This window comes from Anopheles nili, chromosome 2 (genome assembly GCF_943737925.1).
Source record: "Anopheles nili chromosome 2, idAnoNiliSN_F5_01, whole genome shotgun sequence".
NCBI classification, from domain to species: domain Eukaryota; kingdom Metazoa; phylum Arthropoda; class Insecta; order Diptera; family Culicidae; genus Anopheles; species Anopheles nili.
In genome coordinates this window covers 32,537,659-32,552,854 of record NC_071291.1, presented here as the reverse complement: position 1 = coordinate 32,552,854, position 15,196 = coordinate 32,537,659, and the positions used below count along the sequence as shown (strand labels likewise).

Sequence of the window (15,196 nt, the reverse complement as noted above, 5' to 3'; positions counted from 1 at the left end):
TAATTCACTCCACAAGACAATTTACCGATGAACCGGATACCGATGAGTGCATTGTTTTGCGAGGCATCAGCGTTCAAACAACCTGAAACACATTGCAGAATAACATAATTAAATTTATCTACGAAGCGATCATCTGCCTTTCTTTCAAGGCATCTGTATTTCGGCAATGATTGGAAAACATTATCCGATCACAGCCATCAGCTCTCTCTCTCTCTCTCTCTCTCTCTCTCTAGATCGTCGATAAAATAAGCCATTTCTATATTTTTCTCTACTGCGTAGAATTTCACCGTACATAGCCCCCCCTCGGTTGGTGTGCCAGCATTTTTTTCTTTTTGTGTGTTCAGCGTTTGTTTACGCGCTGCTATTATTTCGGGATCGAATTTTCGCGAGATTAAATTTCCGTGCAAGCCAGCGCTCGTCACAGTCACAGCTTGGCGACTGGAAAAAAAACAGGACCCTTCCAACCGACACCGGCAGTGGAACAATGCTCAAACTAAAAATGAAATAAATGCTGGGCTCTCGCACATCCCATGTTCTGACCGCAACCATGGAATAGCATTTTTAAGCGCCAACACATTACATCATGCGGTTGGAATGTTTTTTTGCTTCCTCTTCCCTTTCCTGTAGGTTGCGTCGCTCACCAAGGCATTTTTCTTCGTTCTTGTGCCGGTCGTTCACGCTGTGCGTTAACAATATCAGCACCTTATCATCCAACCGACGAACGATGCGTGTTTGGAATTGTTGTCTTTCTTCGGCCACGTGTTTGGTGGTAATGTTTTTTTTGTGCCGTCGTCGTTCGAAACACCAACGAACCAGCTTACGGAACGGAACAGCTAACTAAATTGCACTTCAACTTCTTCCACCATGATCGGTACGACGGCGACAGCAAACCACAGGAAGGACGTTTATGTTTGTCAAGAAGTTCATTGATGCGTACACAGTGTCTGTGTTCGTTTGCTGGTTCTCTTTCGCTCGGTCTCCTTCTATCTCAGTTAGCCTTCCTCCTTCGAGTTGCGTTGCACAAGTACAGGGCCCCTTGCGAAGGGCATGCCGGCTGGAGGGTGCCCAACAGGGTACCCCGTTGAGTGTCCTTCAGCAGACTGATTGTTGTTTATTTTTTTTACATCGATACGTTTTCCCTTTTTGGAGGAGGTTCAGACTCCAGTAGCTCCCCCGGTGCGGCACATTAAAAACGCGTGAAAAATGAACCTGAACATCGAGCGTAAAACGGGCCGCAGCAAATGACGGGCAATTGCTTAGTGAGATCAAATCTCGATGGCGCAAAAAATAAGCCACGAATCCATCAACCTTTTCGGCTCCCTTGTGGCCTTATTTCGGCGCCCCGGACGCCTCCCTATGGGAAGGAAATACCGTTGCCACCGTTCAAAGTTGCCACTTCATCGTCGATCCGGAGGTGGTTCCGTTTCGATCTGGAAAGTCGCATTTTTACCGCTTATTTGGCTCCGCCATTCATCCCGCTTGGACGCTGAAGATTAGATTAACAGGCTAACGGCGTATAGGCAGCATCGGAGGTTGTGGGAAAAATACAATTCAAAAATGTAGGGCACAGCTGTGATTGCTTTCGTAGGTAGCCATTGTTCGATCAAGATCACCGGGCAGGATTTGCTACCGGGCGAAACAAAATTAAGGGGGCTGCAAATAAAACGGGCGCGAGAATAAACGTGTTTGTAGTTTCATTTAGACGGCATTTCGTGATCGTCAATATTTCTTTCCACAAGAGATGGAAAAGGAACACAAAGGTATGCCCGAAAATTGCACAAAGCTAGAGTTGCGAAGTTCATGCAATACACTAGCATGGGGTAGTGTACAATAAATGCACCATTTTTTAGCAACTAAACGTGGAAGCCAAACTGGAACAACTATTAAAAATCAACGACAAACTCATGTTTATGCATTTTGAGCAAACTGCAACACATTGAAAAGCAGCCAGTTACCTCGTTGAGCCTCACTTAACTCGATAGCCGAATGTTTTCCTAAAGGTCACCGAATCGCTTCACCTAGTTTATCGGTTTTCTGTCGAAACGGGCTCCATCAAAAATTCCTCCGTAGCGTACCATCTTCAAACGGATGTCGTTGCTTGCTTTTCATATATATATTTTTGTTCGAATGGCATTTTATCTGGTAGACAACCGATGGTCCTCACGTAACCCGGCTCGTGCGCAACAAACTACGCTCGTTTTCCATATTTTGCGTTTGTTATGCACCAAGGGAGTATATAGCTTTCAAATTTTGAGCAATATGTGGCTAATGTACTATACAATAAAAAAACGTACATTTTCTTCACTGATCGTTTGTATGATTCAGAGACTTTAATACGTCTGCAACAATGCCGTGTGATGTTTGCTAGCCTTTTACCGTCTCAGCCAATATTATTGAATGAATGCATTGATTCATAGCCTAGAATATCTATATCCAACACCACATACCGGATTAAAGTTCTAAAGGAAGTTGTTAGCCAGCATACGAAATACAACAATTTGAACACAAGAAAACGTGGTTGAAACTGAAACTTAAGGTTAACGCGACAAAAACTATTTGTTACTACCAACGTAAATAGAGGAGTAATATCAATCCACCTTCTTCACTTTCCTCAGCTATAAATTCTACATTGTTAAAGGATTGTAAGGATTTTTGGTTTTCTGCAAGAGTTTAAACTAAAAAGAATATACTTTACAACCCAAAACACAAGATTATTCGATTTTTTTAACATAAAATGCTTACCAAACTATTCGCGAACAACAATATTATCTAAAATAGCAAAACACACGCATTCGCTTTGACACACAACTTGACATAACAAAGTCAGATGTTTTATGTCAACCGGCTTTCAAATCGGTGGCCGTTTGAAGAAGTTGCAATTAATTACGCACAGTACACTCGGTTGGTGAATAAAATTTAAAACCCATTTGGCTCACGTCTTAAAAAGTTCATTTTTAAGCTACTCACTGAATTACTGTCATGTGCAATACATTTTTAACACGACAAAATCCGTGGTTCCATTTTCCCGCTGTTCAAAAATGTCAAAAGAAGCAAGAGAGAACGAGAAGCAAGATCGGTTGTTTATAAGTTGCTTTTCTGCACGAACTGCATCAGCTACACTAGCATTCATATGAATAAGTGTTTTTTTTAATTTTGGTAATTAGTACAATAAATGAAAGTTATACATCCATCTTTGTTAGTCTTTCCGACCCTAAGAGAAGGTTTACATTCCTGTAAATATTATAAAAACAAAGATACTAATAAAAATACTATTCGTCGATTCGAGCAATAGCCCAATATTTGTTGTACCACGTGGAATATTTGTTGTAAAGTATATTATAAACATTATATCGTTATGTATAGTATACAATAATTACAGATATGTATGATACGTTTTCTCTTTCTGGACACGCGAATGATATAAAATAGTAGATATAAAAAAATATTAAGATTTATCTTTCTATTGAACATTCATCTCTCTCTTATGGAAGCACACATTTAATATATGTATGGCATGTATAACACACATTTAACATGCCTAGAATATGTACAAATCATGACACAGCTTTCCCTGAACCAACCAGGGCTCGGTAACGGATATCCGACATCCCATCCACATTGTGCGGGCTATTGATCGTATCGATCCATAGCTTGACGATAGATTGACAATACAAATAGTAATAATACGAAAAAAAAATATGCCCACCAGCTCCCGGGGAGGCATGAGACATCGTCCCATCGTGTCGCAGAACGGGTCACGAACATTATTTACAGCTGCTGGCCAATCCTCGTCCCATCTCGTCCTTTACCACCCTCACCCAACCCCCTGGAACACACGCGCGCACCCAGCAGACCCAACCAAACAAAACGGTCGCTAGAACGTATCGGTGCCAGTTTGTTTTGTTTTTCACCGTTACCATGGTGACGAGCCCCCCGCGACCAGGTGCGCGGCTTTCCTTCACGGATTCTCCGGGCGATCCCGCAAGGAGTAGTGGTGTCCTTTCTGGTGTGCTGGCGAGCGTGCAGCGACGGCCTATTCGAGCAGTCGAGAAACGGTCGCGCTCGGTACGCAAACGCACCCCAGAGACGTGTGACGGTTCCGTTGCCAGCGAGCCGCGGTCTCAGCGGTCACAAAAGTCGCAAAAACAAATCCCATCTACCACGACGACGTTACGGGTTCGTCACGTGGTGCGTGTGTGGTGATCAACCACCCGGTCGGTCGGAAGTTCCCCCAAAAACGGTGTCCCGCGGCAGGTTGGAAAAATCGAACATAATTCCGGTCGTGGTCGCACCAAACGACGATCGATTTTCACTCTCCCAGTGCTTGCGGGTTCTTCGTCTTTTCGAGTGGCGCTTAGATGTGCTGCCAACTAGCGCACCGCAACAGGAATCCTTCGAATGGAAGCAGCGGCCAAATCCGAGCGATGCTCTAGAGCAGCACGTTGCCGGGTTGAACAACGTGAATAAGAGTCCTGCTGAGAGGACCTTTTTGCAAAACGGTGTCATTGGAGTGTGGTGCGTGTGTGTTTGTGCGCGCGCACGCGTCTGTGCGTGTGGTGAGTGTGTGTGTGCGTGTGCAAGAAAGTGCACGTGTGAATTATCAAAAATTGCGCCATCCAAAGCCGTCCGCCGAAGATCGTTCCACCGAACGGAATTGGGACGTCCTGGGAACGCCGAGCATTTGCCACGGTGACGACTCCTGCTGCATCAAGGCCGGATACTGGAAGTCACACACAACGCGAACCGTACACCACCACAACCGGAAACCGATACCAACGTGGCGGTCCGCATGGACAAATGGTTCGGGGAGAAACGGTTGTGGTTGTTTGGTAATCATTTGCCGCTACTACCACGCAGGTACTACTATGCTGGGTGCTACTTCTTCCTTTTTTCCACCCCACTCCCCCTCCCCCTTCATTTCTCGATTACCCCCACCCCCGGGAGGGAATGAAGTTGGTCAGAACCGATCGATGCGTGTGTAAAAGGACACGTCACCTTCCTCGAACGCGTCGAGGGGCCTTTCGAATTTTTCTCAACTTTCGACTTTAATTGATCTTGTTTCGCCCGGGTGGAGCACGGTAAAGGTTTATGACGGGGGCCATAGAAAGTTCTGCCATCCTGGATAGCTGACAGCCCGCCATTTTCCTGTAGCCTGTGGGGGTGGATAATGAGGACGCGGTGCAGTGCTTTGAACCCTTGCCGGTTTCGCCGCCTGGTACCCAGACCATGTGGATGAGTTTTCTCCAGAAGGAGAGAAAGCAAAGCAAAGGGTGGAAAGGAAGCGGAGGCGAGAGGCATAGAATGTTTCGAAGAGACGCCCACGTGAACAGGGCTCCATTTATGGCGCTATTTCCAAGTTCGTCCTGTGACAAATGCAAACCAAAAGCAAATACAAAAAAAAAGGACGAAATCCTTTCGACTCCGATTGGCAATTCCATGATCGATTTGCCCGCGATATTGTAGGTGGATTGGGAGATTGCCCAGCGTTGAAAGCGAAACTATGAATGGCAATGTAAATCACCCTCCCACATCACCTCGCCACATGCCGTGCACGTGGAAATGAAGCTCGTTTGTTTTGGTGGGTTGTTTCATCGTTTCATTGCCTTTTTTTTGTTGTATTCTTCACTTTATTTTCGGATTGCTTTTGCACACATCAATCAGTCTGTGATTGCACGCGAACTACGCGGCGAACTACGCAAGCACGGTTTCCGGTATCGATCCTGCCACACGCGGGTGCCACAAGGGGTGCTTACTTCCGCCCGGGAAAGGTGGGCGGTGTAATGATGGGACCACCGGTCGGATTGGTTGGCCCGGGTGTACCAGTCGAGAGGGTCGGCAACGTGGTGAACGGCGGGGGCAGCGTTGTCGAAGGGTTTTCCGGTGCGACCGTACCATCGGACATAATGTACACCGTGTCCGCGAACACAATCGACAGATGGTTGATCGTTTCCGCCGTTACCGAGGTGGCGCCCTCTGGCAGATGAATGTCCATGTTTTTCTGTGCACCCAGCTCGGTTTGCATGCCCACCGGGAATGCTTTCAGTGGGACGCTAGCCGTGGGGGGGATGACCACCACGAGGAGTGCGGAAGCCAGTACGAAGGCCAGGAGTACGCGCATCTTGAGGTTGGGCGTTGGAGTGGGTCCTTTTTGATTGGAACGTTTCGAAAACAAAAACGACACTAAAACTGCGAGCCGCTTCGTTGGCAACTGCGAGGAACTGTCTGACGGTTTTGCTTGTCTGTAGTGGACCATTTATATTACGGATGAGGTTTCCATCGGGATATTCGGTCGGTCTTATCGCCTAAACGGTGGATGTAGCTGATTGCTAACGAAGCTGTTTCGATAGCAGGAACATGATGCATTGCGCAGGGCAATCTGACACCGGATATTGTCGATTTTTTTTATCAAGTGGACAAGAAGCCCAGGATGGATCCCTGACATTATTCAGTGCATTCATGGGGATAAGTATCATCTAATTGTGGACATGGTGTAGATTGAAAAATGGCGCTTCTAATGCATAGAAAAAATCAATCTGCATGCACCATTAGTATCCTTTAACGTTAAGCACGCTGTCGGTTTATAGGCTATGGATGAAGGTAAAAATTTCGAAAAAAAAAAACTAGCCCGTATTTTAACCTTCTTCTTGTATATCCATCTGGATGTAGCTACTCCAACGCGTCATCCGGTCAGCAATGTTCGTCTCCGTTACCAGCTCGTGTTTAGCGATTGATTGATGAGTGTCGTCCAGAATTAATGACCTACATTAGTGCTACATAAACAACCGCGCACGAAGCTAGGCCCCCCAAGAATCCTTCTCCCACGCTGGTGATCGTGTCGCAGTTTCAATGTCATAAAAAAGGAAAATGCGGTACGATGCGGAACATCTACGGTGTACACAACAACAAAAAAAGAGCTGTAATCGGAAGCGTAATTGTCGATGGTACCGATAAGTGCGCCGGTATCTAAGTCAAATACTACCACCACAGGGAATCGATATCATTAATTGACGATATTTATCGACTTAATCTGTTCTGAATCATCGTCAAAATTATTTAATCGAATTGTTAAGATAAGTTGGTATTATTGCTAACTTTCGATTGATAGAACATTAAATTTAAAACCATACGTTGCAGAATGGGTTGGAATAATACCGCACGTAATTCAGTAATTTAATCCAAATTACTGTCAATTAGCACAATTTCCGTACCATGTTGAGCATACGCCATAACGATCAATTCAAAAGTTATCTTTGAAGCGTTTCTCAAAAGCATGGCCTTCTGGACTGTTCCTGCCGTCACGATCCACCAAACGATGCAACAGCAGCACGGCAAAGAATCTATATGCCACAGGCGGGAGTGGGTTCTAGCGATTGTTTCAACTTTTGACCTTAAAACAACGATTACATATACATGGCACGGAAAAGTTTTCTTACTGCTGAAATCGATTCGAGGCTCTTGCATGAAAAGGTCAACCGCAACCCCTACTAGCCCAGTAGCGAGCGACGAGAAAGAAAAAAAAAACGGACGCTCTAACGCGTAGAACCGGAGGTCCCTTTTTGGCGCGATAATTATTGCCGATAAAAATCACCTCCGCCGGGGGAAAACTGGAAACCCCAAAGCCCTTTTTTTTCTAAAAGCATAGCCTTCGAAGCAACATGGGAGGCGTGGAAAAGTGTTTAGTCAGGCATTATCCTTAATGGGTTGGCGTTCAAATTTCACGTTTGTCGAACGAGATACGTGATGGTTCAACGCAAATTATACGACGTCATACTTCCATTGCTTCCATTATAAGACGTTGCTTCCATTACAAGCTGACCTTGTTGCATTTTGGAAGAACGGGAACCGTATACCTTTGACAAATCTTCAATTCAGTTTTAATATGCTCAATTTCGTGATAGCAAATACGATCAAAAATGTAATAAATTTATTTGCTTTTTTTTGCTCTCTCTTTTCCTGTTGAATAAATGATTTTCCATTTCCACCCCGACAGCAATCTACCCTTCAGATGGACATCAGGCGAGTCAAAAGCAGAAGGAGTTATCAAAGCCATACAGGAAAGGTAAGACAAATGCCGGCTCGTGTGCTTCCTGGATATCATTTCGAAAGGGTTCGGTCGCTTAGTGAAACGACACCCTCACTACGTTGGGTCCTTTTTACGAGCGTGTTGTAGACAAAATGCCACAACCGGTACCGGTAAGGCACCCCCGTCCAGCTACAAAGAAACCTCGGGTCCAGTAGTAACAGCAAACCACCCAAGGCACCGAGGAATATCGATTTTCGTTTTTCCCAATCTACCACGTCATGAGAACCACTTTTTCTTTTGTTTTCTGACCGCCAGTAGGCAAACCGTTTAAGTAACCACAAAGCCAAGTACTTCATCGATCGTAGGCAAGCAAGAGAGAGAGAGAGAGAGAGAGAGAGAGAGAGAGCGAGAGCAAGACTGATGAAGCGACGTAAAAGGACTCAAGTTGTACACACTCCCTGACATTGAGTGGGTCCAACGGCCTGTGAATTCGCCCTTCCCCATATTGACTCCTGCCAAGGCTAGCGCACAAACATTTGCGTTCGAACCGAAGGACTCTCGCAGGACGCGAAGGATTCATGTCCGAAACTGCGGCCACTAGCGGTGTGGTCAGTACGACGAATCAGAAGAGGGCCAATAACGTGCTCCCATTCACTCTCTCTCTCTCTCTCGTCCTTTATCGAAAGGAGCTGTAGATTTCCACCGCAGATTTCCTCACTAGGGTGGTTTCGGACCCCATTCGGCGGGTGTGTGCGAAAGAAAGGAATGCTCACGTTCGGGCAGAGGGTTTTACTGGTCAGGCGATTTTCCCATTTAGCGACTCGCTCGATCGGACCTTTTTGTGCCCAACGGGGAGTCAAAACTGTGGTCAGTCAGTTCGCGTTGGAGAATGTTCCAGGGTACATTCGCGCTCGTTCGCTCGCGTACGATCTTCCACGGTGCACTCGAGCAGGATCCCGGCTGTTCCGTGTCCAGTTCCTGTGTCCCGCAACCGGCCACCGGTACCCTCACTTACGGCGCCATGTTCGTCCTGTCGACGCTCTTTTCCAGATCCCGCGGCAGCAGTAGAATGGACCGGTACGAGAAGCTCAGCCGGCTCGGTGAAGGCTCGTACGGGGTGGTGTACAAGTGCCGTGACCGCGAAACGGGCTCACTCGTCGCGGTCAAGCGGTTCGTCGAGTCCGAGGACGATCCGGCCATACGCAAGATAGCGCTGCGCGAGATACGCCTGCTGAAGAACCTGAAGCACCCGAACCTCGTCTGTCTGCTGGAGGTGTTCCGACGAAAGCGCCGCCTGCATTTAGTGTTTGAATTTTGCGAGCACACGGTTCTGCACGAGCTGGAGCGACACCCAGAGGTAAGCGGGAAACGTGAAAAGAATGGGAACATGGGAAGAAGAAAAATTGCTACAATCCCGAATGGGGGTTGGTTTTTCCTGCTCTTGCTTCTACGTGTACAGGGATGTCCCGATAATCTGACGAAGCAGATAACATACCAGACGATCCAGGGCGTTGCCTACTGTCACAAACAAGGCTGCCTGCATCGGGATATCAAGCCGGAAAACATTCTCCTAACCGCCCAGGGTCAGGTGAAGCTGTGTGACTTTGGCTTTGCCCGCATGCTCAGTAAGTGCCGCCAAGTGAGGGATTGCGCCAAGCGAAAGGTCCTTTGTAATCACGTTTGTTCTTTCTTCGTTCACCCGACTGCTCCAGGTCCTGGTGAAAATTACACAGACTACGTCGCCACACGGTGGTACCGAGCACCGGAATTGCTGGTCGGAGATACCCAGTATGGAACACCGGTGGACGTGTGGGCCATTGGGTGCGTGTTTGCGGAGTTGGTGCGTGGTGATGCTCTCTGGCCTGGTCGCAGTGATGTCGATCAGCTTTACCTGATACGGCGAACTCTCGGTGATCTTCTACCTCGGCATCTAGCTATATTCAATCAGAATGAGTTTTTTAAGGTAAGCGTGTTGAGAACCGGTCAGAGCGGTTGGAGCAGAGCAGAGTCACATAACCACCACTAATCGTACCTATCACCGTAGGGTATCACTCTGCCCGTGCCTCCTACTTTGGAAACATTGGAAGCCAAGATGCCCTCACGTACCTTAGCAAATCCTTTGATGATGGATTTCCTGAAAGTAGGTCCCATTCTACCATCGGAACGTACCAGCCTGTCTGAGCGTCTGATCTCTATCTCTCTGTCTCTCTCTCTTTTCGTGCGACAGAAATGCCTGGACAAGGATCCGGCCAAACGTTGGTCCTGTGAGCGCTTAGGAGCGCACCCGTACTTTGAGGACTACATCACCAAGCAGAAGGAGATCGAGCAGACGATCACGCTCGAGCAGAAGCAACTCGGCAATCGGGAGCTGAAGCCGAAAACTTCCAACACCTCGTTGCCGCAGCTGCCCGGCACGCAGGAGTCACGGGTACCGCAAAAGAACCTGTTCCTGCGATCGGATCATCACCTGCCAACCATATAAAGGGACAGGGATCTTGGCACGCTAATTTCAGCACACGTGAGCTAACGTGGGGAAGATTGTGGTGTGATTGCGGCATGAAAGCCATCGAGCACGACACGTCGTACGCCCAACAGAGTTCTTAATTTTGTGTTTGCGCAGCTGCTAGACATGTGTGCATTCTAAGTGTCCGTAAGCACAAAGAACCATTTCCTGCAATATTCGAGCGAGTTGGCATTCCATCGGTTTTGTTTTGTCGCCATATTTTTTTTATGTTCAACGCAAAATTTTTACAGGACTGATAATACCACAACCGCAAGAAAACGTTGAATAAAAGTATCTCAATTATATTACTGAAATTGTCGCGCAATTTTTTTTATTTGAACAATCCGACAAAAGGCGCAAATCATCCAAAAATGTTTTTGAAAAAAAAAAATAAACCAAGAGTTTTGGTACAAAAATGCCTTGTTAGAAATGATTTTTAATAAATTTTATGTTGCTTTGCCTTTATTATTTTAGATTTCACGTTACAATAATATAGCATTATTTACATTATATTTTTTTTCGCAATAATTATCCACGTCCTGCGGGTGTATCGTTCTTGGTGCGTTCATTGACGCTATTTGTTTTGTTAAACATTCCTCCGTAAATCCATTACGTTTTCTCTACCTTTTTCGATAATTTTCCTCCAACGATTTAGCACGTTCGCGTCGAATCCTTTCCGCATTCGAATCCTGCGGGACTGCATCTTGTATCACGCGCGCTAGCTATCAGCCCTCCCTTCCCTTAGCATAAACAGAAAAAAACCGAGATGGTTGCTTCAAGAGCATGATTCTGTACATTGTTTCAGTACACATTCACTTACAATGAAATGCTTACAAGCTGTTGTGTGCTTTTTTTTACTCTCCTTTTTTCAGTCACTCTTGCACGCGGCCAAATTCTATATAATTTTCTTTAAGTTTTATAGCTATGTACTGCTAATAAATTTATCGTTTCACATACATGAATCGGTTTGATTTTCGCTAGCGTACCATTCGCGATTTTTAAATTTCTTTGGGGCCGGTGTAATTACATCAAACGAGTAATATCTGCGCTACAACGAACCAAAGACGAGAACAGTTTACAAATGCAGCATGTAAAAATAATACAAACATACAACAAGTAAATAGCAAATACATAACAAACGCAGCACGGGTATGCTTTTCGAAAGAAAATGGAAAACTCATGATTAAAAAAAATAGACAACGATTACATCCTTTTCACTGTGAAGCAGGACGTTTTCTGGGCGCTGGAATATGAAAGGAGGACATCTATGGACGTTTTCTGCGGTACTGTAGAAAGGCGGACTTAAAAACGCCAAAATAAAGTGTAGTACGATAAAGAAAAGTCGCAATAAGATTGATTAGCCCGACATGTAATCATAATGTGCAATGTTGAAAATGATCCGGCTGACTAACATGTCTCATTAGGGGTTTGTTGCAAAATTACGTTTAGAGCCGACGTTCTCTAGAACTGGAAGTGGAATTGCTTACAATATTCCTGGGAACGTTTTTCGTTTCTTCCTTTATGTCAATCAATATCGGATCGCAGATTCACTGACAGGACACCATCTTTACACCCAAGCCTAACGGAGTGTTCCAGCCACGCTAAACTCTACTGCAAGCAGCAAAGATTTCATCCTGTCTCCTTTCTACTACTGCTGGCTTTCCGCCGATCCTGGTGACGCTGGGGAGCCAAATTTTTCCAACCTTCGACGGCGCAGTTCACTCATGGCGGAACTTTCTGGTCGCTTTAAGCCGCCATCACTGCTGTCCCCGTTGACCGTTGGCGACTTTGACGGCATCGAGGGGGTCTCAGTTGACACCTCATCTTGCAACTGGTCGGGCGTGATAAGGAATGCCTTGCTGGAGCTCGGTAAGGGCTCCTTTTTTAGTTTCACTGACGACTCATCCTCGTCGCTGCTAATTGGTCCTAGATCTTCCAACTTCGGTTGACTGAATCCCGAATCACCAGAGGACTTGCTTACATTACTTTTATCCTTATCACTAACATTAGTGTTATGTTTACTACTGCTACTATTGATGCTGCTACCGTTGTTGTTGCTGGTGCTGCTGCTACCGCTATCAACACCAGCACAAGTAGTGGTTGATGAATCAGAAGATTCCTTCGCCGGTGTCGTTGTTGGTAACGTTGTTGCTGTCGCCTCACCTGAAGGCAAATCGGCGGTTTGTGTATTTGGCTGCTGCTGCAGATGAGCGACAGCTTCCGGTGGCAGACGGGCAGTAATCGCCGCGTATTGATTCATCAACGCAACGGACGCATCAAGCAGAGTGCGTATGTTCTGCAGGTGTTTGATACGCTCTTCAATATGTCGTCTTTCATTTCCTTCCATCGCACGTACTTCCTCGTCGGATAACGTCTCTAGCGAAGGTGGTGCGGGCGGTAAAGGCATTGTGTACGAGGGCATACCGACAAAGGGAAACGGAGGAAGTACCAATGGAGCCGGAGGAAACATTGGTAAAGCATTTGTCGCTGGCGTTGCAAGACCTGCGGTAGAAAATGAAACAATTGATAAAACACAATGCACTTTTACTGTAGCAAAACGATGAAAAAATAAAGTGAATATAGGCGCAACATTAGATACTATTACATAAAAACATATATATCAGATAATTTGCCCAATTTTGAAACTGAATTAAAAATGAGCTCCTTATCACTAAAGATAACGGATTAAAAAATTGATAATGTAATGGACGATCGTTCACCGATACCGGCATCCACCGTTGTAAGATTCGGAACGTTATAATTAGGCTCCACTTACCATTAGAAGTACCAGCAGGCAAAGTACCACCAGCACCAGCGGTCATTGTTGGACGACTGTTGTCTGCATTACCCGCGGTGGCACCTGTAGCCGTTTCGTTTGCATTATTGTTTGGCACCGGATTGGCAGCCGCAGTAGCGGCAGTGATGGGCGTGCGCAGAATGTTTAACCGACAGGTTGGGCACGTCTGTTGTCGCTGGAACCAGGAGCGCAGGCACGCCGTGTGGAATATGTGGCCGCACGGCAGCTTCTTTGAGTTGCTCACCATATCTTCACGGCAAATGATGCAAATGTTATCCGACATTTGCAGCTCCTCAGGTGTTGCATCAGGATAGAGCGTGTTCATGTTGCGAATGGCGCGCCGAGATAGAATTACATCGTTCAGCGCCTTTTTGAAATTGCTGCAGAGATTTATGACGAAACGGTAATGGATAATAAGTTACAATGCCATGAACAAGCAGGCTTCGTGAGGGGTTGAATTGGTCACACGCGTTACTTACCGCATCGTATAGTACATTGGCCGGAAGGCAAACATCGGAAGAGTGAATATTTTTACCATCAGGATGACAAACACCACATACAGCACGACACGCGTGAAACCAATGATTAGCTCAGTATAAAGGAGAAATACCGCCTTATTCTCCCAGGGTGTATCCGAGCGTAACTCGGCAGCATGGAAAATGTATTTGATGGCCGTGTTGATGACCATCGTCATCAGAATAGCGTACTCAAAGCCAAACACCAACTGCACCGTCACGCCCTTGGCGATGGTGGACTGATACGCGTACGAAATAAGTTCATAATCGAACAATCCGAGTGAGAGCAACAATCCTGCCACCCGGACGTGAAATAACCATCCGATTACTGGACTTCGTTCCATCTAAGAAATCATAAATAGACAAACAAATGTTAAAGCATGGTAAAGGTGTGTTCAAAGAACGAATGGAATGATTGCTCACATAATCGACACGATCTTCAGCCAACCAGTGGAAGGACTTCAGGAAAAGCAGCACCGTAAACAGTGCTACAAACTTTGGATTGAAATCGTCTCGAAATACGGTAAACGCCAAACAGGTCTCTGTTAAAGCGTACCAGAATCGCTCCATCAGATGTTCAAACTCAGCTGCTCGCAATGTTCCGAGAAAGATTTTTTTCATCAGTTTCCCTAGCATTAGCACCAGTACTAGTGATTGTATGTAAATAACCTTTGAAAGAAAGCGACAGAAAGCGCATGTTTAGCAATTGTTCATTATACTTTTACGCGTGACGAAACCGCAAAAAACTAATGCTAGTTACAAATACTTACGGCCATGCTCGGGTTGGATTTGGTGATATACACAACCGACGGGTAGAATTGTTTCTTTTGGAAGTATGCATTACCGATTACCAACCCGGTCAGTAGCATACTGATCACCGATAGTCCAAGGGTGCGCATTTTGATGCAGTTTTCAGCCAGCTGGCTGATAGTTTCAAAGAATATGTTAATCTTGCAAACCCAGCGAGCGATTTTACTCGTACCGACGTGTCTGTTTTGCCACTATGTTTGCTAACTCGCAAGCTGCTAGCAGCCGATCGTCCTCGAAAAATCTTCACCAATGGAACTACCCTGCTTCTGCTGTTGTTGCTCTCTACTGTCTCGCTGGATGCAGAACATTCGATTTGGATCTGCAGGTCCTTCCGGTGCCAGAATTAGCTCCCATTAAACTAGAATAACCAGTGCCGTACCCACGTACGGGTGTTAGTTTGTGGGTAATGATGAATATTTCGTAAGGGCTGTAATTCCTGTTTTTATACTATACTTTTAAAGTACACGTAAACACCACTATTTTCCTACATCTGTCAGAAACGCAAAATATGTCAAAAGTAACGACATTGTGTCAAAAGCTCATCCAAA

At 45.8% G+C, this 15,196-nt stretch overlaps 2 protein-coding genes across 2 annotated transcripts; one reads left to right on the top strand and one right to left on the bottom strand.

The window, feature by feature from the left end:
• The first annotated feature begins 4,789 nt into the window (after positions 1 to 4,789).
• Positions 4,790 to 10,704, top strand: LOC128731975 (cyclin-dependent kinase-like 1). Its single transcript, XM_053825135.1, has 7 exons — positions 4,790 to 4,857; positions 7,991 to 8,059; positions 9,074 to 9,380; positions 9,483 to 9,648; positions 9,736 to 9,986; positions 10,068 to 10,163; positions 10,251 to 10,704. Exons 1-7 carry the CDS (start codon positions 4,790 to 4,792, stop codon positions 10,503 to 10,505), a joined length of 1,212 nt encoding a protein of 403 aa, XP_053681110.1. The 3' UTR covers positions 10,506 to 10,704.
• Positions 10,705 to 12,174: 1,470 nt separating this feature from the next.
• LOC128721609 (E3 ubiquitin-protein ligase HRD1-like) lies at positions 12,175 to 14,737 on the bottom strand. Its single transcript, XM_053815381.1, has 5 exons — positions 14,609 to 14,737; positions 14,262 to 14,507; positions 13,803 to 14,182; positions 13,303 to 13,703; positions 12,175 to 13,028 (listed from the first exon to the last, which is right to left on the bottom strand). The coding sequence occupies exons 1-5, from the start codon at positions 14,735 to 14,737 to the stop codon at positions 12,175 to 12,177; spliced, it is 2,010 nt and encodes a 669-aa protein (XP_053671356.1).
• Between the last annotated feature and the right edge of the window lie 459 nt (positions 14,738 to 15,196).